Below are 24,550 nucleotides of genomic sequence, written 5' to 3' on the forward strand. Positions count from 1 at the left end.
CAGAGATTTCTTATCCATGACGAATGGTTGGAGAAGAGTAAGAAGAGGATAGACCAACATTGTGCATCCTGTTCCTGAAGTAAATATTACCATGTGGGCATCCGCACTTAAAGAAGTTCATCCTTTCTTTACAGACTGTAAAGAAATGGAGAATAGGGGGAAACCCACACAATCAGCATCTTAATTTAGGGTAAGTGCCATGAAGGTTTTGGTTCCTGCTCCAGTCTGTGGGATGCCCAACCCAGTGTGCAGCACAGGAGTTGCACAGTAAGCCCTTGGAATCCAGCTGAAACCTCCCCTGGGGAAAGCATGATTCAGGAAAGGTCCTGTCCCTCAAGCACATCACCAGGCCACTGCATTTATTCTCCTTACCTTGCCCATTTCTGACTGAGCACACATGAGTTGAGGTCCAGAAGAGGAATAGAAATGATCCTCCCTTAAAATAGAATGTGTAAAATGGGGGGGGTGGGGGGGGTGGGGTGTGAAGGGGGTAGGTAATTTAGCTTACTAATGATCTTATTTCTTCTGGCATGAGGCATATCACTTGAATTAGTTTTATAGGATCCTGGGTTTGCTAAGTATTTAGTAGTAATTTGGAAAATGTAAGCACTTTTTAACTTGTTATGAGAGAGGATGAAAATTAAAACCTCTTTGGCTAATGCAAATTGTAGCTCCCATGATTTTCTTTTCAAAATTTTCAGAAAGTTTTCAGAGCAGAGGTCTCATGTTTCCAAGAATTCCTTTAAAAATGGATTGCTTTACAGTGCGTTCAATAATATTTCGAGCACCAGCACAGTTAATGAACTCTGCTGTTGCCATATGAGCCATACATTAGGCTATATCATTGCAGTCTCATTTCATCTCTTGCTTTGATTCCTAATTCTTGCAGCTTCAGAAACTGGCTGTGACAGGGGCCTCCAGATCCCTAGTGAAGGCTAGGCAAGGAGTCTATAAAGTTGTTTTCACTGTGTTGCCATTTTCAAAAGGAGGGGTAAGCAAGAGCAGCTGCCCTGGATGTCCTCTTGATGGCTTGCAATCCTTGATCTCTTTGAACACAGACTGCTGCTGATTTCTGAGGTCCTACACCAACTCAGCAAAGCCAGCAGAGCTGTTGCTTTAGACGCTGTCATTTAATCATCCAAGATAGGAAAATGTATCACAGTTCTGAGACAAGAAAAGAATTTGCTGCTGTGCTTACTTTGCTTTGCTTAATGGTCTATCATGTCATTCCATTTTATCCCCATCTTAACATGCTATGAAGAATCCTCTAGGCACCCTTAATCTAATATCTCCTGCAGAACAAATTGCTTTCACTTCTTTAAGATGTTCTCACTTTCACAGTAATACAGCAGAGGAAAAGAAAGTTTCTGATGATTTACGGCAGGAAGCAGATAACGTGCCCTCCTGGCATCACTGAAGGAGAAGCGGAAAGCTTTCATAAACACATTTCTAAAAGGCAAGATCAGAAACAGTATGTTGCAACTTCAGAAAGGCACCAGCTACAGAGTTTGCATTTATGTCCTGAACCTCTTGCACTTTGGGATTGTTCAGCTCTCAGATACAGATCTAAGGCTGCTTTTCCATGATATTACAAGCTAATTCTGAATTTTCTAAAAGGTTTTATGTGTTGATATCACAGTTGTTTCCCAAAAAATGGCAAATGAGAAGAAAAAAAAAAGCAGCAAAAACTAGGAGGACTAAGTGTGGCTGGAAAGCTGTCTGGTGGTGTTGGTCGACAGCCAGCTGAATATGAGCCAGCAGTGTGCCCAGGTTGCCAAGAAGGCCAATGGCATCCTGCCTTATATCAGAAATAGTGTGGCCAGCAGGACTAGGGAAGAAATTGTCCCCCTGTACTTGGCACTGATGAGGCTGCACCTTGAATACTGTGTTCAGTTTTGGGCCCCTCACTACAAGACAGACACTGAGGTGCTGGTATGTCCAAAGAAGAGCAATGAAGCTGGTGAAGGGTCTAGAGCACAAGTCTTATGAGGAGCAGCTGAGGGAACTGGGGTTGTTTAGCCTGGAGAAAAAGAGGCTCAAGGGAGACCTTATCTTTCTCTACAGCTAACTGAAAGGAGGTTGTAGTGAGGTGGGTGTCAGTCTCTTCTCCCAAGTAACAAGAGATAGGATGAGAGGAAAAGGCCTCAAGTTGTGCCAGGGGAGGTTTTAGGAAAAATTTCTTCACCAAAAGAGTTGTCAAGCATTGGAACAGGCTGCCCAGGGCAGTGGTTGAGTCACCATCCCTGGAGGTATTAAAAAGACATGTAGATGTGATGCTTAGGGACATGGTTTAGTGGCGGACTTGGCAGTGTTAGGTTAATAGTCGGACTTGATGATCTTAAAAGTCCTTTTCAACATAAATGATTCTATGATTCAAGCTATTTAGGTCAGAGGTCTTTTTTGTTCTGTGTATTCAATGTCCTACAAACCTTTGCTCAGGACCTTGAGACTGTAGGAAGAATACTGAAGGAACCTTTTAGCTAGAAAAAAACCTCCCAAGAAAAGCCCCATGGTCTTGGTAACACCAAAACATTTTTCAAATGTATGTTGGTTTCAAATAAATATTCACCTAGTACAGCAAAATAAGCTTGATCGTTTTCACATTATCAAAGTAAAGAAAAAAAAAAAAAGTCTAAACACAGTTTCATCTAAACTGAAATGGTATTTCTGACTGTTCAAGAATTTCTAGCAAATAAAAGAAAACATATATTTTGTGGAGCTTGGCTTCAGAGGTTATTCCAACAAAGAATGGATAGTAAACCTTCCTTGAGACCTTCTGACATTAGATTTTGCAGAGGAAAAAAAGGAAGGATTTTTCCTAAATTCATTTATATTTTCATAAGGATTTAAAGAGTACAATACAGCAGTAGGATACCAGGCCCTGTAGAAGGTCCAACATTTTCACAGCTCAGGGTTCAGGGAAAGGTAGTCCACAGATGGATGTAGTTCCACAACGCCACATGTGCAAAGCTGGCAATAAAAAATAAAACCTGCTGTTCATTTGAAGACAGGATCTGTGGTGAGGTACAGCTGTTTGTTTGAGCTAAAACACTGCAAAATAAACCAGCTAACCAACATCACAAGTTTTCACCCACACCCTAACATGTCCGTTCAAGGCTTTAATTGCATTTATAACATACACCAGAAAATATGCTACAGAAGGGCTGGAACAAAGACCAGCTTCTGTGACTAAGGGGAAACAGACATATATGTGCTAATTCAAAGGGCCAAGAAAACTGTGTGAGGTTGGAGAGGATGGGAAGGAAGATGGCAACAGCATGAAAATAGTATTAATATGTCTCTGTGAATAACTGATAGTCTTCAGAGATTGTCTGAGTCCTGGGGAAAAAGAGAAGGAAAAGGTATTTGTTATTGCTGAAATGAAAATCTGAAAGAACTAAGTGGTGAGCAAGGTTGCTCAATGGTTTTGGACACAGGATAGGCCATTCAGCCTCAAGGCTTTTGGATCTGAATCAAGAGAAACAATCTAAAGAAAGGACTGGAGTCACACAGTTGTTGGTGCTGTTTAAATGACTCATTAGTTAAAACTCCAAGCCAGCAGAAGAAAGTGCCAGATTTTATTGATTCTTCCACTTTCAGAGTCTGAAACCAGTATTGCTTGTTCCTCATGAGAGATTCATTCTGATTTTCCTGCCCATACAAAAGGGCTACAACAGGCAGCACGGAATGGTCCGTGCTCTAAAACCGTTTACAAGCGAGTGTTGGAGTAAGAAAACAAAAGTCAAGGTTTCCTCTCTTAACTCCATGGAGTAAAGAGAAATCCCAAGGAAAACAAAGAAATAGAACTTCTTCACTCATCTACAACTCTAGTTTACTGAAAACTTTCACAAATTTACAAAATAATTTTATTGCAAGCAAAGCTGTTTCTCTCATGTTGTTCTTTATAGATTGTGATATAGGCCTCGACAGGTTAGACAGAGGCCTTGGTTAATCAGTGGATTAATTTAGGTTCAGCAGTTATGTTGGAACAGGGCTGTTTTGTGTTTCATAACCTATTGCAGTATTCATTTGGACTGTAAAGACTGTAGCAAAAATAAGTTGGTGGTTACACCTACAGGTATTTCTCAACCATAAGAAGAGGATGAGCTTATACTGCTCCCTTGATCTGCCATTCCATTTTTAGCCTTAAAGAAAAACATTGCTGGAAAAAGCAGTTGAATTGCAAATCACTAAAATCTGAGAAAAAGCTGCAGCTTGCTCCTGCATCTGGATTAGTGGAAGTGATTCATTTGAAGATGATACTAACTGTTCAGTAAGCATTGTTCACTCCCTTACTTCTTTACAAGGCAGAAATCAATGCGGACTGCTCCATTCACCAAGCACAAGTCATTACAATTTAATTTGCAAGCACATTCTGATTTCCTGACGTGACCATTGTACAGATTGCTCTGGAAAGATATTTCATGCAAGTCAGCCATGTACTTTACCATTGCCTTAATGTTAATTGCACTGCACAGACCATGGGAAGAAGACACTTAAGAGCAAACTCTTGTGCTAGGACTTCTTGCAGCACAGCAGCAAGAAAGTAAGGCTGGGAATCAGTCTCCTGGAATTTCAGTCACACATGAAAGCTTAAAGAAGCATATGCTTTCCGAACAAGCTTCTTACAGTGCTCAGACTGATCTTGCTGACACACTGTTCTCACAAAAGCCTGCTTTTGAAAATTAATTTCTATTGGATAATTAAGTGATATTAAAGGAATTTGACAGCAAAAGCAACCTGCTGGGTTCCTCTTGACCACAGCCCAAAGATACACCGCTCTGGTTAGTGTGATTAGGAAGACATCATTAGCCTGCAGCTGCACTGCAGAACCATTAGTCCATATTGTTGCCTGTCTCCAGGAACAGTGGCATGCAGGTAATATAGATGAACTATCAGTTAATATCAGTTATTATGATCTCATAACAAAATCATACATGGCAGGGGCTTATTTTGAACAAAATCACTTACTTTCACATCATCGTAGAAAGTTAATAATGTTACATGTGAAGGGAAGGTTAAAGTCACACTTTTTTTCAAAAATAGCTGCTACAATTCTTAGTAAATATCTTTTCAGATGCTCAAGAAAGTTCAAGTGTACAGTAAAAAGACTGTTTTTTCTTCTGACAAATCAATGTAAAAACACACTGAATACGATGGGGACAAATGCTTAGTATTGTAGGCCTGATTCTTCACATCAGAGAAGCTACTTGCTATGCTGCTGCTAGTGTAATCTCTTAAACACCCTTAATCTGACAAATGAAGGACATGGCATTATAGTAATGGTCTTCCTATCCACTTATAAAGCCTGCAAAGGGGCTCTGAGGACTGTCGCTCTCATCCCACTCCAGAGGCAGCTATACAGCTCTCCCTCCCTCAGATTACTGCAGCTGGGTGTGCAGGACAGGAGCAGAAGATCTGTCAAAGCTGTGCTTCCCGTTGGCTCGAGCACACCCTGAGAGCAGCATGCTGCACTGCTCAGCTACACGTCAGGATCTGGCTATTGCTTTCCACTTTGATTGTCTCTCAGAAAGACCAAACTGGCAACGTGGCTTTCTTATGCCAGCAATACTAAAATTCATTTATCATGCTGATTTCAGTTAGGGTGGTAGTTACTCTGCCAGGACAGTTGCCAGCCCTCAGTCATTCTTCCTGTATGAGTTTCCCAAAGGCTTACTTTCAGACTGCGCATATGTAGGTCCAGTGGTTATTTTTGTTCTTCTAAGTATTTTTTAAATTCCTCCCCAGTTCAGCACAGTGATGCCTGATGAAAAGCAGGTGAGCAGGAGGCTGTTTAAATGCCCCTCGCCCAGCCATGCAGCAAGGCCATGCTGCTTGTAGTCTTCTGCAAGTAAAGGAGATGGATCAGAAAGTAACACTAAACTGTGCTTTTGCAGCAGTATGAGAAGCACATTAGTTCCACTCATACAAACTCAGCCAACCTTCTGTGAACAGACTACCTGTCACTGGGAGTTTTTCAATGCCTTTAAAGAAGGAAACAGCAGGAAGGCTCAGTCCTGAAAACACATTTAGTGACTAGACAACCGGGGCAGTCCAGGGCCGCTTCGATATAGAATACCCATGAGTCACTTCTTGAATATTCTTGATTTGATCTTGTGTGTGGCAGTACAGTCACCTTGCGGTGTTTCAGTCATCACTCTGTGTTGTCCTAGGCGCAGCACTCTGAAAAGCCTGGGATGGTTTTTTTTCATGGCCTTTGCTTTTTGGAGGCTGGGGTGGCTGGGAGGGTCATGGGTGGGACTTCCACATCCATACCCATGGAAGGAATTGCTGAAAACACAGGCGCACACTGAGAAGTGAATGAATGCACCAAACCAGAAATTAAGTGCAGTACCTTGTTGGATCAACACAAGTTACAGAGCTCCTTCCTTTTAATCCATATGACACTGCTGCAGCCTTTTGACTTAGGAAGAAAGGATGCAGCAAGATGTTTCTGCTGAAGATGTTAACTATTTATAAAGCTAAGTCCCTGATGCAAAGTTAGGGAAACAAGTGGAATTCACCTCTAAATGGGAGTCCTTGGTTCAGCAGTCTGCCTAGAGACAAGCTTTCTGACATGGGTAAAATGTGTATCTAATATGTCAGCTAGATATTTTGACAGCATGGTGTTTGTGTATTGCTTGTGCTTTAACCATCTGGTAAGCACATTAATTCCTCCAAAGAAGAGAGAGACAGTGACAAGCACGGCACAGATTTACGCAGTTTACATTACGGCTTTACACCCAACCGTGAGGTCGCAGCATTCCACCCCTGAAGCAGAGTTTGGCAGCAAACACCACCACGTCAGAGGAGACCAGACACAACCCTTGCACTTGCAGGGACCTCATTTCTTCCTCTCTCAGTGGCTGGCACGGATTTGTAAGAAGCACAAATATGAGGAAAATAACCCTGAGCAGACCGTCTGTGGGAGGTGCCATCAAGGCTCTTGGAAGTGCTACCACAGCACACCACAATGTGCCAGTCTAGTTCAATCACTGTTTCCACAACATAGCAGAAGAAAGTCACAGGAAATTGTGTGAAAGGAGTAACAGCGTGGAGAGGACACCAAAACCAACTCTAACACGGGTTAGGGGAAACCAACACAAATAAAAGCTGGCAGGCTCTACCCAGCAGGGTGGAAGATCTGCTTTCAGAAAACAGGCAGGAAAGGTGTGAGGGAACATAACTTCCTTTCATAATTGTTGGTTCTCCTACCTTGGCACAAAAAGAAAGCACACAGATTTTATACTCTGGCTGACTCCAGGTCACTGGAAAAAAACACTTCCTTTTATTTTAAACACAACTGCTAAACAAAATTCTGCTACTCCTGCGAGAGGTGCTGGTAGGTAAGCTTTCCCCTTGTCAAGTCTGAGATGCTCACAGGGGACTGTACCAGTTAGTAGGCTGGGGATGACACAGTCTCAATCTCTTTTTTGGCAATGATTATTTCTGTCCTCCCCTGTTAAACTCATTTAAGGCTTTGCATGAGGCAGGAGGGTCAATCCCCTAACTAATGCCATCCCCGTCTCCCTGTTCTCTTCCACTGTTGCAGCCTAGAGTTGTTTCTCAAGTCAAACAGGTTCAGGTGTAAAGAAACGTACATCTAAAATCCTTCACTGTGATTTGCCATCACTTACAGTTAAGGCAGTTTTTGGTTTTGGCAGTGTCACCTTAAATCATTAGAAATTTCACCCCATTTCCGCAAAAGCAGCCAAGTTTTTTCATAAGGTGCACCAAGACGACTAAACCGCTGATATTCAGGTTTCCACATCTCAGAGTGCAGGTGACAGATGAGTATTATAAAAGGATCAGTTAAGTGACTTTCAAAAAAAATGTTTGGGTCTTTCCTGCTGACATTAAGTGACATGTGAATGCTCTGAAGTTTTCATGGGCAGCAAGCTACAGTTTAGAAAAAAGATAAAATTCCTCTAGTTTGGGTCTTTCAGATGAATGCAAACCAAAACACTGTTAAGATAGTAGGTAATAGACATTAGACATAGTCTGACCATAAGTGACCACACAGGCTTTTCTATTCCCCAAACTTCACACTTAAACATAGTTATTTTCACTGTTGTTTTTATGTGACTTCATAGACGGGATGGAAAGACGACTGAGTGACATGTCTCATGAGCACTTTTGTGAAGGTGGAGAGGGTATGAGTTTGGCATCCGAAACTGTTCTAACTTTACAGCATATTTCAAGGCACTTCTTATTTATGTCAAAGTTGTTTCTCAGGAAACAGCTAAAAGCAGAGGTCTTGCAAGAAGATGGTTTAAGGAACTTCAGATTTTCTGTATCTTTCACCTACAAATAATGAGCCCACAGAAAAGTCTTTGGTTTTCCATGTGAATGACAAACTATTAACTTTTAAAAGGAAAGTTCTGTTGAGAGTGGATGTGGCACAGTGAAAAATGGGTAGGCGTGTAGCACTGCCATCAGTTCACAGCTCTGACACAAACGCTCTTCCATTCACTTCCATCCACAGAACTAAATAATACAAAGAATCCAGCTTACAGAAATTAAATTTCTATATAGTTAAATCCACAGCCACAGAGTTTGATACTGCACTCGAAACCAATTTATTTCCTTTGGGAAAAAGCAGAGTATGAAATTTCATCATACATGTTTGTCCCTGCAAAAGTACTACTATAATTAAGAAGGGATCTTGTGGTTAAGACATGTGACTAAAAGGCTGTGCACAGCTGCACTACAGCTTACAGAGGTTCTGGTTTGAGTCTGCAGAATGAGGATAATTTAGTCATAACATAAAGTAGGCAAGATAATGTGTATTAAAATCCATCTGCAGAAATAATTAATACCTGTGCATTATACCATATGCAAACACAGAGCAAGAAGCCATATTTTATTTTATTGAAAATGCATTTTACACATTTTAATGAATACTAAAAGCATCAAGAATTTCAAGGCACTGAACTGGCACTTGCTTTGAAAACTTTAATACTTGATTTAGAAGGTGTTTTGTTTCTTTTTTATGGTGTAAGCTAGATCACTTTATAGTATTGCTGATAAATAACTAATACATTCAGATTGTTGAAACCTCACGTTTCAATGTATGCTCAATAATCACAACGCAAATATCATCTCTGACCGTGTTCTAACTGCCCTTAAAGTAATTAATTGGTTTTTAGGAGAACAAAGTTGTAAATCCAAGCAAACCTGGTGAACAGAATGTGAGTGTGGATTAACCTCAATTCAAGGAAAAAAAAAAAGGCTAATTCTCTCCTGCATAATATATTTGACATGTAGGCTTCTCCTCTAAACAGCTTTAACCAGAGGAATTCCATATCACTCACATACATATCAACTGTAGTGAAACCAGACTTGTAAATTAGAATTTTATTAGCCATAACAAAGTTAAGAAGTAATCTTTCAGTGTAATACTTCAGCATAATTTACTCTTCCATTTTATCTGACAGCAGCTCTTGATGACTTCAGGAAAGACTGAAATACTTCAGTCTTAGGGGACACTATCAACACACATGATCAACTGTGTTGATGACTCTTGAATGAGGAAGTCACAGTAGCCACAAAGTCATTCATAAACACAAACTGCACAGCTTAGTGTCCCCTTAAAGCCTTAAGCAATTAAATTATTGTATATTCCTGCAGCAAAATCTCATTACTAGTTTTGAATTAAGATCACAATAACAAAATAGTTCAACCTTCGAGGACAACTGATGATATTTGTTCTTCTGTGTTAATCTGTTTGAAAAAAAATCTGCAGTTAAAAGAACAGAAAAGTACATAGACTGCTGCTTGTAGGGGCTGGAGCTACAAGCGTGGTATTTGTTATCAGCTTGCGAAACATACCCAATATGATAGTGAGAGTTCCAGAGAAAACAGCTAAGCAGAGACTAAATCAAGTGCTTACAAGATGCCAATACAGTTGCTTATTCCTAGAGCGCAGAACGGGCTTTGACTCCTGCGCAAAGCTTTTGGTCTCTACCCTGAGCTTGTACCCCCTTTCCTTTACCTAAGAAGTCATTCTGGACAGCAGAGACTCTTTAACAGAAAAGGGCTTGTTGTTTATTTTAAACACACAAAAATAAATCCACTGTTTATTTTAAAACTTCCCACTTTCTATGCAGTACCAGGATTCTTTTCTGAAAAGTATCCTGAGATAGTGACATTAATGGAGAGACTCCATGTCAGCACCAGCTTAACTGGTGTATTGGCTTCCAGACTTGTTCCAATATATCTTTATGGCAAACTCATTTGCAGGCTGTTTTTTTGTCAGGAGAGACTGAGAGGCAATACTCTTCCCTTCAGCTTGTAATAGATTTGCATTCCGGGATTTATTTGAAAAGCTAATTTTACCATGACTTTGGTTGGAAAGATTTGTTTGGCTTCTATTTTATTTTGAATGCTAAAAATGCTGGAAACATTTTTTTTTTTAATGAAAGCTTAAGATTCATTAATTCATTCTTTCACTTACAATGGTATGAAAAAAGCGACAGGGAGCTGGGACTCCCGTGATGGTGAGGCCAGAATTGAAGCAGAGAAAAGGAAGTACCTCCTCCCACCACACATACCCAGGCCTGAGAATTCTTTGACCCAGGGAGCTTCACAAGACCTGGAGAGTACCTGAGGAAGTCCTTAGCAACGTCTGTATTGCAACAGCACTGAAGGGGCCAAGACTGCTCTGTTTCCTCAAGTCCATAGATCTCAGCCACTGCAGGATCCTGTTTCAGTGTACGTGGCACAAATCCCTAAATAAACAGATTTAAATAGGTTAAGATTATTCTCAAGCATGGAAAAGGCTCAAATAGAGGAAATAAGACTGCACAGAACATATCATACCTCTGTGATACCAAGACCATCACAGGGAAATTGCCTGAAACAAAATGCAGTAAAGAGAATAGATTGGACTAGTAAAACAAATCCCTCATTCTAATCCCTGTAAACCAAGTGGGCAAAAGTCAGTAAACCATATCTTACTCTCTGGGCTAAATAGCTGGAGTTTAATAAGATGGAAAATTTAGAAGAACATTCAATTTTTTTGGAAACTGGGTAGGACTTGGCAACTGATAGGATTCAGTTGCAGCAGAGCAGAATCAGCTTCTCTCCCTAAAATAGCTACCTGTTACCAGGGCAGCTGAATGGTTCTTTAAGATCCATTGATGATATCGACAAAATTTTGATTGACTATAATGGGACCTAAGTCACTAAAACATCTAGGTTCCTAAATGTAGGTGTCCTCATACTGTGTATCTCACTCACTATGGGGTGACTTGAATGGTTCATAGCAAGTCTTCTCAGTCATAATATCTCAAACAAGAGCATCCAAGGACCTAGAAGGTATGTCAAACTCCAGTTAAGCCTGAAAGACATTCAGAAGTCAAATCAAGGAGCAAAAATAAATATCACAAACTATAGTTGTTTAGCCACAGACTATAGTTTTGACTTTTCAACATATTTTGAGATATATTATTGCAATTAGAAATAAAAACTGAAAGAAAAATCTGAATAGTAAGTACAACAAGATATCAAAAAGATTGTATCTTTTTTCAAAGACATTCTGAGGCATATTGAGTTTAGGACAAAAACCAAATTCCTATAGCTTAGGACAGCTAACTATAGTTCAAAAAAAATCAAAGTCTAAATGATTTATGAATTGCAGTGAAAAGCTACTGTTCATGTTACTAAACATTAAAAGAAATAATACTGAAAAAATTATGCTGATTCTGGATTTTGATAAATCTGTTTCTTATTATGCAATTTATTCTCTGATAATTTGATTATCATTTTTTCTCTGATAATACTGGCTTGATTCCTGGGTCAAGTAACTTCACTGACTCCTGTTTCTTGACTCCATCTACGGCACAGGTACAAGTTCTTTTGGCTTCTTCACTTTGCTTAGCTGTAGCTTGAAGTTGAGTTCACACGGATTTTTATGCAATAGAGTTCTGTCAAATTATTTTCCAAGAGCGTATCTACAAGAAGTTTCTAATATTACAAAATCCCCCAGTCTCTCAAGTTATAGACATTCACCTATCTCACACCGTTTCTGAGACAGGTAGGCAGCTAGTTACCAACACAATATTCCTTTTCCATTTGCAGATGGAGCTGCATCTCCAGTTCTGTCCTAGGAAGTTATAATGCTTAATCATTCTCTGCTACTGAGCGATCCATAGGGGATGCAGTTTCTAAGAAGATGGGCCAATTTGTTTGATGTCATCATCCCTCGGGGAATTGCATTTGCGACTGAGTTGAATGTTAATGTTCAGCATTCCATATTCTAAAAATGTCAGAAGGTCTACAGAATAATCTCTGTAGCTATTTCTTGGATGCAATGTCAAGAATAATTATTAATAGGTCTGCTATAAATATAAGCATTTGCCCTACAAAAAAACACTTCAAAGAGTATAAAATCCATCCCAGCATCTTATATATACCAAATCATGCACAATAATGACTCCCCGTATAATGATGGTATTAAGTTACAACCCAAATTCATGCCTGTGAAAATTCATTTAGTATTTTTCACTTACAGGCATCAGAGGAAAATGAGTTACGACAGTCTTGATACAGGCTGTGACAGAAACATTTGTCTTCCAATGCTTGTAAATAAGAAAAAAGGAAATAAGTATTGATCAGTAAAAATTTGACTGGATAAGAGTTTAGTCATTTATTAGTATGAAGCAACTGCTACTGACAGATCTAGTCTGTATAATGCACCGTACTGGGAGAAAAGGTTTTCCGTCCAGCCTAAGGATGAAATCAATAGTCACAAAACCATACCAATACTGATGCTCTACTCAAGTTCTGACTGAAGCTTTTGACAACTAGTTTCTGATTTTAAAAGAAGTAGGATAAGGGCTTTTATTAAGAGGCAAAAAAATTTAAGATTCATTTAGCAACTAATGTTCTCTATTTCCAACACCATGAGAACAACAGTATGTGAGCTAATTTTAACATGTGGAAAGAACATTTAATTTTATCAGAAGGAAACAATGAAGAATCTAATTTATTCTCCACATGTGTGCATAACCCCCATTGATATTAATAAGAGTTAAGCAGCCTATGGAGAGGAAAATAGGCCCCCAGATGTGGCAAAATGTTTTAAGAAAATTATCTGCAGCTTTCTAATGACCACAGAAATTATTTCTTTTTCTATGCCAGTGGAGATAGAAAAAGAGCTTCATATCCAGTCAGTCATGAAATGTTTCTGGCTTTCCCAAAGCTGTATGTATGTGAGCAGTGGTACATACACACGCTCACAGATGTGTACATGGGTGATGTCTCAAAGACTCACACAAACACATCCTTCTCAGTCGTTGCCTCTTTCCAACCAGGCTGATCCATGGCACAGGGCTATCTGAAATTCTGCTGGTCTTCTCACTGGCTGCTCCTCCCAACTAGGGATAAAAGAAGATAAATTTTGCTTAAGTCATATTTTTCAAATCTGAGTGTGTAATGTGCTGTCAGAGGTAGCTGACAGGACCAATAAAGGCTGGTGAATAACCTTACTTGCCCTGTGCCACATTTTGCCTTAATTCTACTAGCTTTGGTGAGTGTGGAGGGTTAATCTGGGTTAGCCCAGTGGCACTCCCACAGAGGGACCTGCTTTGACTTCATCCTTAACATTTGTACCAGTCATTTCCATTTTCTTTTCAGGATGAGATTTGATACAAGAGGGTCATCATTAGCAAGTCATCCCACCTAATTCTTCATTCTTCTGAGGCATTTCCTTCTGAAGATGTACAAATATTTTGCTGTTTCTGTGGTGGAGCTGTTTCCCTTTATTTTCTGAACTTTTTGAGAGCACAGTGCTCCTAATGCTCTTGGGCAAACCCACCATTACTAAATGGGACCTTTGCAGAATCTGAAAAGGTCATCCCTTTATTGGTGTTCACAGCAGGCATTTAACTGAATGACATCCAACTTTCTTTTCACAGCACTAATGGGGAGCTGCCCAGTCCTTGAAATCCTGCACTGTATGTTCTCTGTAGCCAAGAGCTTGCAGTCTTGAACCAAATCATCGTCAACACATTTACAGCCCCCATTCTGTCCAGCTAAGCTCATGATGTGTTAATGTTACTTGCACACAGATACTTATTTATGGCTCTTTTACATACCCTTCATCCTATTTTCTCTTTAATGTGCAATTTTAGAATCATACCATTTGAGGCACTAATCTCTGATAAAATTCCCTAGAATTTGCATTTCACTCAATCTTTTTGTATGTTTCAAAATGTCAGCATAATAATGAGAGCAGGACTTCTGAGGTTTTGTTTTCTTTTTAGATCTGTGGAATGAAAGGCAGGTTGGGCACGGGCACCTCTGTTTATTTTCCTGTTGAGTCATAGACAATAGGATCTTCAGTCACCGATGAAAGCTCATTTGTACTCTGAATGTTTTCCTGTTCACTTAAGCTGATTTTATATAACATGGAAAATGAGTATTCAATATTCAATTAATTATGCACCAAATGGAGTAAGCCAAAGAATTGGCTTAATCAAGCATTCTTTTTTCTTTTAAAAAAACCTAACAAACCAACCCAACCAGAAACAAACCAAAGAAGAGCCATGACAGGTATTGCAGATAGGTTCCTGGTTTGACTATCAGGAGAGAATTTTTCCCTTCCTGGTATGGCTGATTACCTCTGATGCTGATTTTAAACTGGAGACTTCATTTTGTCTCAGTTTACTTTGTCAGCTTTTTCCATTGTCAGTCTTAGATAGTTGCTTAGCAAAGTTCTACTTATGCTACAGACCACATATATATATTTATAGTGAGCTATTTATGGTATAGACTTATTCTTTATTACTTTTTCATTAAAATGTTCCCCGTTGTGCTTTTATCTTTGCAGGCCCAATATGCCCCCCAAAATCACAAATAACAGGTTCAGAAATACAGATTTTATCAAAGTATTACTGGGAGGTTTGGGGGGTGGGGTGGGGTGGGTGTTGATGATGGTGAATTTGATGAACGTTTGGTTTTAACTGCACTGGGACCAAGACCTGGCCCTCCCTTCAAGATCAGGGCTGTCACACACTTAAAATGGACCTGACTTAAGAAATGAAAAGGGCCCAACAGCCCAAATTGTAGGAGTTCCTGTCCCTATTGCTCAGTATCTCTATAAGTTTGTACTCTTTACTCTGCATACAAGGTAACTTTATCCAGTTCTGAGTGGAAGACAGCTTATCTTTTTTTCCTGGGAATTTGGACAAGAATTGGTTGCAGGATACAGGCAGTTTTATTTTTAACTTTTTGGTGGAACTCCATCATACCATCCTTTATATATTTTGGACTGGATGCTTAAAACTACAGCAAAGGATGTCAGCCAGAAGATATATGCTTGGAAAAACTGAACTAAATAAACAAGGTAATCCATGACGCAGTATCTTAGAATAAAGTTGAACCTATGAAAATCTGGAATTCCCCAGGATCATGCTTCAATACCTAAGATCTGCAGAACTTCTTTGATACTGACCCTTTTCTCACAAACCCATTAGAGCTCAAAATCCCATTTCCAACCCTCTTTGTGACTGAGAAATTATAAGAATAGATTTGTTGGTAAACCTGTGTTTACCTGACAGCTGCCCTTGGTGGAATGGTACTCAGCAGGTATATGGGGGGTTTATTGCTTGAAAGGATGTATTTTCATTTATAAATACTACAAAAGCTCTGAGCTTTGTGAGTAGGAATATTTGTCTCTCCTGGTTTATTTCCTCCACCCACTATTACATGAAAATATATATTGACATTGCCTTGTGGCATTACAATTTTTACTGTGGTGCATTATAGTTTCCAAAGCACATCACTTTTTATGATACATGGTAGCTTAAAGGGAAAAGCAGTATCCAGCAGGGAAATGAAGGGTGAAACACTGGCCTCTTTTAAGTCAGTGAGAAAACTATTACTTCCTTCAGCAGAGGCAAGGTTTCAGTCCAAGCATTAGGGGAGAAATGTGGAGCTGTACATTGATTTTATCTCTTAGGTAAAACCATAGAGAAGAGAAATGCCTTCATCTGGAATCTAGGATGCTTAATACCAGGACGCCTTTAGGAAATTGCATTACATAGCTGAATGGTATGTTGGTCCAATGAAATATCCAAAAATCTCTACATTTGACCTCTGAGTCAACAAATGTGGAAAAAAGAACCCAACTGCAAAACCATTATAGCCTGTAAAATTTCTGTTTATATATGTAATACAGAGCATCCGTATCTGAACATATTTAAGAATAAAACAGCCAAGCTTGAGGCTACCCCAGCCTATATCAGTAAATTGCAAAGTACACAAAATTACATTTAGACAGACTTCTATAAAGGGGCGGAAAACATTTATAAATAGAAAACACATTAAGATGGGAATTCTCCTCTAGTAGCTGACCCTGTATCATTTAAAATATTTGTAGCTAATTAAGAGAATCTGGTATCCCCATTAAACAGGGGAAATATTGAGATAAATAATTCATGAACATCTGAAGTAAATAACTTCTAAATAGATATTTTGACTAATTTACTTTTGACAAATAAATGAGCAAGGCTTTGTTTTTGCAAGAGTCTGATGAACGCAATTTTCGGTTCTGTAGCTGAAATAAAATTTATTTTGGACAACTGCAGATCTCGTTTCTAAAGGCTCATAAGACATGACTTAGATAACAAATCATGCAGCTCCACCTCTATTTGTGAATTTTGAGTATCTGAATACATTTTTGCATTGAACAGTTGTCAAACAAATCCATTAGCCAAAATTTGTCAGTACCAAGAAATGCAGTGAGGATGCTGGAATAGCAAATAAATTCACTAATTAAATCTTTGTAGGTTTTCATACAATTCACATACAAGGGAAAAAATGACAGAAGAGTTAAAGCAGCTCTGCTCTGAGCCTTGCTCTTTCTTCCATCTTAATGAAAGAGTAAAGCTGAGGCTTTGATATCACTGCATTGTCATGGTAATTGGGAAGCTGTGAATTCAACATGATGACTTTACTGTAGGTTCAAGAAAGAGATGTTGAACTATGAGGAAAAGAATTTATTTAAATGTCAGTCTAGATAAAAGGCCAAAGGTTAATAAAAGCTATGCATTGTATGTCATGGAGCTTCATTTTAAGTATGATCTACTTGGAACCATTCTGTAAGAAAATCTCAGTTTAGCACCAGTAGGCCCATATTTCATACTGAGTTTGTTAATATGGAGTAACATGAGAATCAGAATACTCAGAAAAGGAGACTGATTGTTGTTAGGTTCTTCAAAATTATTTCTAGTCTTGTTTTTCCACCTCTTCACCTCCATCAAATTATGTGGTAGTGCTATTGTTTCCAGTAATTATAGAAGAGAGGCTGAGAGCAGCTTTTATACAAACATGACCTTCACATTAAAATATGATCCCTTCTGTTCAGAGAAAGGCAATACAGAAACGTGGAGAAAATTCGTCTTTTCCTGTATATGTTGAACTTGTCTGATACTTGTTGCCTGGACCAACAAAAGGCTACACTGTCCAAAATTTTAAGTGTTTATGGATTGGTAAAAAATTAATTATCTGCTTAAATATTTAGTAGTCTTAGGTTCCATCCCTGGAAAAATTTAAACTAAATGCTGTCATGTTTCAAAGTAAGAGCCTGATCACGATGTAAAGGAGAACTACACTGCAAGTAATTTGGACTTTCAAATTCTGTTCTCTTAAGGCAAAGGATTTGAAAGTTGCTGCTTATTATTAAGAAAGAAAAAACACACTAAAATTTAATTTCACAAGAAATTTTTCTGTACAATTTTTTTTAATCAGGTCTAATGGCAGTTACGCAGTTGATGCTAGTAATTTCAATATCTTTATCAGCTTCCAATTACAGATTAGAACTCCACTGTATAAAAAACTTTGAAAACAACGTAACAGGGAAATTCTCTGCCCCAGTGAACTCTCAATCTGAGATTTAATTAAAATAGGATGTATGAGACAGGAAGAAAGATGAAAGGACAAATAGGATGAATGTTCATAAATTAGTCATAGCAGCAGGTTTAGCACTCACAAGTGATGACCAGCCTATTTGCTGTATGATTTTTGCAGAGCTAATAAAATTCAATAGACGCCTCTAGCTTGTTCACCAATTAAAAGTGCAGAGCTAAAAATTGCACCAGGTGTTAGGGGTCTCAAACCTTCCTCTTCAGAGTATGAGGAAAAAAGGGAGAAATCACAGCGAGTCTTGAACTACACCACCACCTGCTGTTGCAACCATTATGACTCACATAATTTATTCATACCCAAATACAGTGTGCATCTGCTATTTATTGATATTTTGGTTTATTTTGCTTATTATGGCTTGTGCTTATGTTGAGTAAAATTTCCAAGCACTGTGGAGAGTATATAAATATGGATTATATATTGCTTATAAAGACCTTTCCCTTTCATAACATCAAAGAATGAATAATGCATTTCCTCCCTTTCCAGCTGAGCAATATAAACATCAAAGGAAGGATTAGCATTTTAGGTCTTTGACAACACTAAATCTTTGTGTCATATGTCTTGCTGTCTTGTGCAGAACATTTATATTTCTATACTTATTACATAATCAAAGCAGTGGGCCAAACATCTTTACTTTCCTCTAATTTGCACAATTAATTAAACCCCCATTTTTTTGCCAAGCTATCTGCACTCACACCGAAGTAATAACTGCCAGTTTTCATCCTGAAATAAATTCGTTAACTAGATTTCAAACTCCTGTCGTCCCTGCCAGGCAAAAGTCTATGGCGCACAGTAAGCCACTGCTACTCTGCTGTAATAACCCAGCAGTCTGATATAGTGGATTATGCCAGATTCCATAAACATAATCTGAGATGCCGTGACTGCAAAACCAGAAGGGCTTTAAGGATTGTACAGCAGCCATCTACAGAGGCTTTGCTGCTAGGAGTCAACATGAAGCTTGGCTGTAGTATTGGATGGGGAGGACCTACAGCTGAGGAGACTCAAGGTGCACTGATTTCAGGCCAGATTCTTTTAGGAGGGATCTTATGAAATGTCTCCTGTATAGCGGAGACTTCAACAGGTGGACGATAGCAATATAAATGATTGCCTGCCTTAGATGAATTTTTCAGACTGAGTAAGCCAGGCTGATGCAGAGATTCAGGTTGCTACAGGCCCTATCTAGTGACCTACCTGTTTTTTTTTTCATCTATACTTGTATTTCAGATCTCTTTTTCTGCAGCAGGAAGCATTCTGCCAAGCCAGTAAAAAGAAGTAAGTTCTAAGCAGAGATCTTTGCCTCCACGGTGAAAATGCCTACTATGTCTAAAGTTGAATGAGAGGAAACCAGGATGTTAAATATGTGTGGATACTTCAATATGCAATAAGCAATTTGGTCAAAAGGGAAAAATTTGGCTTTTTGAAGGAAAGCAGCACAGTTCTGCTTGCCTTCCTTTATTTGTTGTTTCTAGGTTTTCATCCTGCTGTCTGGGGGAAGGGTGACTTTCTGCTTGCTTTATCGCATGGGAACATAAAAACATATTTATCAGCTAGAATTTGCCTCGCCTTCACAAAGTCATAACAAGTTAGCTATGATACTAATGACTGTGCAGTAGGCAGGTGGCCTGTCTGCCCCACAGAGCCTTTCTTTTGAAATAAGGACACAAACCAGTACATACCAGTTGGCTGGGGAACCAAGGCCACTCCAGAGGCCCCTCCATAGCAGCACAGACATGTCCTCACCTGTCAAAGTCACTACAATTTACACCAATGGCTCTCCAAATGCAGGTCCTCATCCTGCTCATACCTATAATTTTACCAAAATATATCATTCCACCAGAGTTCCTGTGACAATGAAATTGTGCATGTACCTACACATCAACAGGTTCAGAACTACACTGTGAAAGAGAGTTACTTCCAAATGTAATTTGACTTAGTTTTCTGTTGGGTTCAATAGGTCGTGGGCTGTAAGACTTATTATTTGCTGTAATTCCATGGTATTTACTCATTTTTGGTTATTGGAGAACAAAACATGTGTGTAAGATCCAGCTTGAATAGGAATCCTACCACGCAGAGGTATGGGAGTGGTTAATTAGGATATAGAAATAACCCAACACACTGAAAGTTCGGAGAAACTTTTTAGATATTTTCACAGATCTCTTTGAAAACAAGAAGCAATGCTTTTGGGTTCCTTTAATCTTCCAACTATTACTTGGGGCTTCCCACATCTATTAGCTTTTGGAATACAACAGCCTCTTGAGCAGTGAGTTTAATCTTACTTCCAATATCGTGTTGCTAGCTGGGCTTTAGCATGAGGCAGGCAATCACTTCTTTGGAATTTAGGAATAGACTGAGGACTGGTTTGTTAAATCTTTGTTCTTTGACAAACTGCCTAATCTCTTCATTAAGAAAAAAAAAAAAAGACAAAAAAAATGCCTTAAAAAACAAACATTGAAACTCTGTCAGTAAAAACTTCATTGAACCAAGCTAGAAGCAAGGAAATCTTCAAGGAATCTTTCCCAGGAATGAAAACCAGAAAAGCTTTCAGATCTTTCTCATGCGTAATACAAAGCATACAGTTTGGTATTTTTCTTTTGCAAGTCATTGTTAATGTCAATGGCAGTGTCCATCCATGGGGGATTTCTAAGGTCCTACCTAGGGAAATGTGATTTTTCTGAGTTCCTCAAAACTTTTGGAAGCTGGGACTTCTCATAAAAGTGCAGATATCATACAAAACAGGTACTACATTTAGTTCCATAGGGTGTGTGAAGTGGAAGATTTTTATCAGGGTTATACGAAGCATACACTTGTGGAAAGCCCAGGAATAGTCTACATCAAAGAGAGTATCTAGTTTACAATTTAAAGTTCATTCTTGTTACCTGAGTATTTCCACTATCAGTAGTGGCTCTATTTGGGTTCTGCACAAATTACAGTAAGACAGAATCTGTTCACAGTTTTTATAAAATAGAACTGAGATTTGATTACACTGTCTTCACTTTGCACTTTTTACACGTAAGAAGGCTACTTTTGTTTCATTTCAATTTGCTTCCCCTTTGATCTAGTAATTTCCCCTCTAATTTCATGGCTTTTATGTTCCTTGCTACTAACAAGAAAAAGGCCATCCTGTCTTGAAATGTTTCTTTTAACCTACAGTACATTTCACTTAACTTTATTAATTTACCTTCCAATGTTGTGGAAATTGAGATTACACAACCTCATACCTGCTCTTATCACAAAGATTATCAAGAGTTGCCTGTCTTCCAAAGGTACGTATGTTCACAACCAGACATGTTCAGACTCACTGACTTTGGACACAAAATACTTCATTTGCAATTACTGGAATACCTGGAGTAGTCATTCTCTGAAGAAATTCCTCTCTTGCTTTATTCAGATTTATGGCTGGAAAAATAATTTAAAATTAATTATGAAAATTTCTTCTGTCTGCAAAATCTCAGCAGAGTGAGGGGGTTTTCTTTCTTTTAGGCTATTTACCTCTTTCCCTGTAGATTTTGTCAGTGTTGTCAACACCACCATATTTCACCGAATCATATCAGACAGGTTTCTGACAGTTCCTGGAGAGCCATGAGGGCAGGACAGCGTTAGATTATGGAGGGAAACATGAAGATGTATAACAGACTACAAGAAGACAAATACTAGAAAGAAAGATATAGCAAGAGGAGCAGAAAACCCAAACATGTAGGAGACAAGCGAATACCACTTCAACACATCATATACTCTGCAAGTGGAAAATTTACTATTACAGTCTTGCTATTTACCATATTACTACAGTATTTTCCTACATCCTAGGTATCAGCCTGGTTTCATGACCTAATCCGGAAGATAAAAGAACTTTCTGCTGTTCTCATTTTGTCCCCAGCATTCAATATTTAAGATGTGTGGCATGAAATATTTGGCCAAAGGCCAAAAAGCGATGACACACCTGCCCTGTTTTTGTGCCCGTCACGTGGCAATTTACAGATTAGAAAGATTTAGTGCTAAAGCTTGGTTTGCAGCTCGTTCCTCCTCACACCGAGCAAGCCGTCATCGCAAAAAAAAAACCTGGAAAAGCGCGTTGGCCCCAGCCGCGGCCCCAAAGCTGCCGGCGGGATTCCGCGGGACGCGGCGGCGGGGCCGGCCGCTCCCGGTGTCTCTGCCGCTAGAGGGGGCGGCGGTACCTTGTTTTCCCGAGCAAAAAAAATGGGAACCGACAGGAGGGTCTGGGGAGCCCGGCTTGGATTTTGGCCTCGGGAGGAAGGGGAACGGCTGGGTGCGGGTTACAGAGAGGGCAGGCGGCTTGCACGCTCCTTCGGGACGCTGTGTAGCTGGGCGGGTAAGGCTTCGTTTGCCAAAAAAACTTTAACGTGCTTCCTCGCTCGTCCCGAAGTAACTTTGTGTGGCAGACTCGTTGTTACGAAACACGGAAGGCTCTCGTAAATCATCAAGGCAAATGGGTTTGTAGGCTTCTTATGGATCCCGTGCCAGCAAGACTTTGCCATGCCACTCGGCTTTTGACAAGCGTATGGCAGCCGACCATCTTCCTGCAGCCTCATTTTATAAACGGAGATGGAAGCTTTGGCTGGCGATAAAGCACTGCGAAGGAAACACGAAGGGCCGTCAACAGGAGGAAGCCTCCGAGGGATGCTTTCTCGGCTCTTCCTCTTTCCCACTTGCCCGTTAAGACACAGGGCAGCGGTCCAGGCTGCTGGGCCACAGACCCCCTCCGCGCGGCTGCTAGCCGGCCCGGCGGGCCCCCCCGTGTCCCCCCAGAGCCGCGGGGCCCCGGGCGGGGTGGGGAGGCCCCAACTGTGGCGGTGCCGGGGCCCCGCCGCGCCCGCGGTCCCCGCTGTGCACCTGGCAGGGAGAACCCGGTGCTGGTGCTGGCCTGGTTTTTATAAGAAAGCGGATGCCAGGAGGGAGGGAAAAACCCACACACACAGGAAAAAAAGGGAAGAAAAGTGAGGATGGGAGCGTGCCAGGCGGGGGGAGGAGAGCCGCGGGAACGGAGGGCGACCCGCGGAGGACAAAGGGCGGCGGGGGGCGAAGCCCTGCCCCAGGTGCGCAGCCCCGCTCCAGCCGTAGCTGCGCGGTCGCGGCGGTTCCCGGCGGCCCGGGGGGGGCGAGCGAGCGGGCGGCGGCAGGGCCGAGGTCGGCGGGGCGCCGGGCGCGGAGCCGAGGGGGGCGCCGGGCCGGGGCGCTCAACAGGCGCTGCCGGGCCAGGCGGCGGCACATGGCAGGAGCCGCGCTCGCCGCCAGCCCCGTGCCCGGCGGCGGGCGGAAAGGGGCTTGGCCACCGCTCGGCGGGGCTGCCGCGCCGCCGGGGCTCGCCCGCCCGGGACCCACCCTGCCCGCTCAGCCGGGGCCGGCAGCCCGGCCGGCAGCGCCGCCGCTTCCTTTGTGTGCGTGAGGGGAGCTGCGGCGGGCGGCGGCGGCGGGTCTCCCCGGCGGGCTGTCAGCGCTGCCCGCGAGGAGGCGGGGAAGGGAAGGGCCGGGAAGGGAAGGGAGGAGGCGAGGGAAGGCGCTGGCAGGGCGGCTCTCCCGTCCCCGTCACAAGGTGAGCCCCGCTCCCCGGGCGGAGAGAGGCACTTGGCAGCGCCGCGGGGCCTTTCCCCTGACCTGCCGGGCGGCTTCGCCCAGCCCCCGAACGCGGCCGGCAGCGCCTCGGCGGGGCGCCGCCGCTCCCCGTTCCCCGGCGGCGCGGGGAGCCGAGCGCGGGCTGCGGCGGCGGCTCAGCGCAGCTCGGCGCGGCTCCGGCGCTTTGCGATGGGCTGGCAGCAGCGGCGGCCGGGCAGCAGCGGGTGCCGACGCGGGGCTCGCAGCTAAGGGGCTCGCAGGAGGGACCATGGCCGCTTCCAGTAACTCCAGTTTGTCCGGCTCGTCGGTTTCCTCCGGTAAGTTTCTCCGGCGAGCGCCGCATTTCTCCCCTCCCTCCATTTTAGCAGGGAGCTACCTGTCTGCAGAGCGCCTCGCCGTCCCGAGCGCCCCCGGCCCCGCCGGCGGCCGCCGCGGTGCTCCCCGGGGGGCGGGGGGGGGGGCGGCGATACCCCTGCCCGGGGCCGGCGGTCCCTCAGGCGGGGCAGCCGGGACGGGGGCGGCGCGGCGGGGCCCGGCTCGCCTCCCCGCCGTGCCTTTGTGTGGGGCGGGGGCGAGGGGAGCCCCGCGCCCGGCTCCCTGGCCGGGCGAGCAGCATCCCCCCGCCCCGGGTCAGGAGGGGGCGCGCCCGCGGCCCCCCGCGCCTCCGCGGCCGGCACGGTACCGGGAGCCCCCGCCGCGGGGTTTGGGTGGCCGCGGCTATTCGGAGACCGCCTCGCCCTGCGGACGGGCGTCCTCTGCCGTCGTCCCCGCGGAGCAGGAGCGGCCCCGCACCCCGCCTCGGCGCGGCGTCCTGCGCGGGTGCTGCGCGGGGGTGCCCCGCCGGCCCGGAGACTGCCGGGCGGGGGTGCCCCGCGGAGCGCGTCGTGACACACACAGGGCGTTTTGAGTACTTCTGCAATACTGCGAACGGTTAAATTCCCGATCCGGATTAAAAAAAAAAAAATGCTCCAGGTGAAAAACGGCGCCAAGGTTTCGGCCGCGGGGACCCTGCGCTGGTCCGAGGAGCTTGGGCTCGCGCTGGGTTTTGGGGGTG

At 42.4% G+C, this 24,550-nt stretch overlaps 1 protein-coding gene and 1 long non-coding RNA gene across 5 annotated transcripts in view; one reads left to right on the forward strand and one right to left on the reverse strand.

The window, feature by feature from the left end:
- Positions 1-8,850: 8,850 nt before the first annotated feature.
- On the reverse strand, positions 8,851-22,683 carry LOC141929076 (uncharacterized). 4 transcript variants are annotated; one of them, XR_012624953.1, is made up of 8 exons: positions 21,866-22,683; positions 21,418-21,497; positions 21,271-21,324; positions 12,513-12,581; positions 11,242-11,341; positions 10,822-10,855; positions 10,606-10,730; positions 8,851-9,723 (listed from the first exon to the last, which is right to left on the reverse strand). It is a non-coding gene; the product is annotated as an uncharacterized LOC141929076 (long non-coding RNA). The 4 variants fall into 4 exon arrangements; XR_012624952.1 differs by having other exon boundaries at positions 21,418-22,683; XR_012624954.1 differs by lacking the exon at positions 11,242-11,341 and adding an exon at positions 13,277-13,379 and having other exon boundaries at positions 21,418-22,683.
- Positions 22,684-23,333: 650 nt separating this feature from the next.
- The window catches only part of CHN2 (chimerin 2), a 163,934-nt gene continuing 162,717 nt past the window's right edge, over positions 23,334-24,550 (forward strand). Inside the window, exon 1 of the mRNA XM_074838137.1 lies at positions 23,334-23,813. Within this exon, the coding sequence (XP_074694238.1) occupies positions 23,765-23,813 (49 nt within the window). The 5' untranslated portion in view covers positions 23,334-23,764. The remainder of the gene's footprint in view (positions 23,814-24,550) is intronic.

The sequence above is a fragment of the Strix aluco genome, chromosome 1, assembly GCF_031877795.1.
Source record: "Strix aluco isolate bStrAlu1 chromosome 1, bStrAlu1.hap1, whole genome shotgun sequence".
Taxonomy (NCBI): domain Eukaryota; kingdom Metazoa; phylum Chordata; class Aves; order Strigiformes; family Strigidae; genus Strix; species Strix aluco.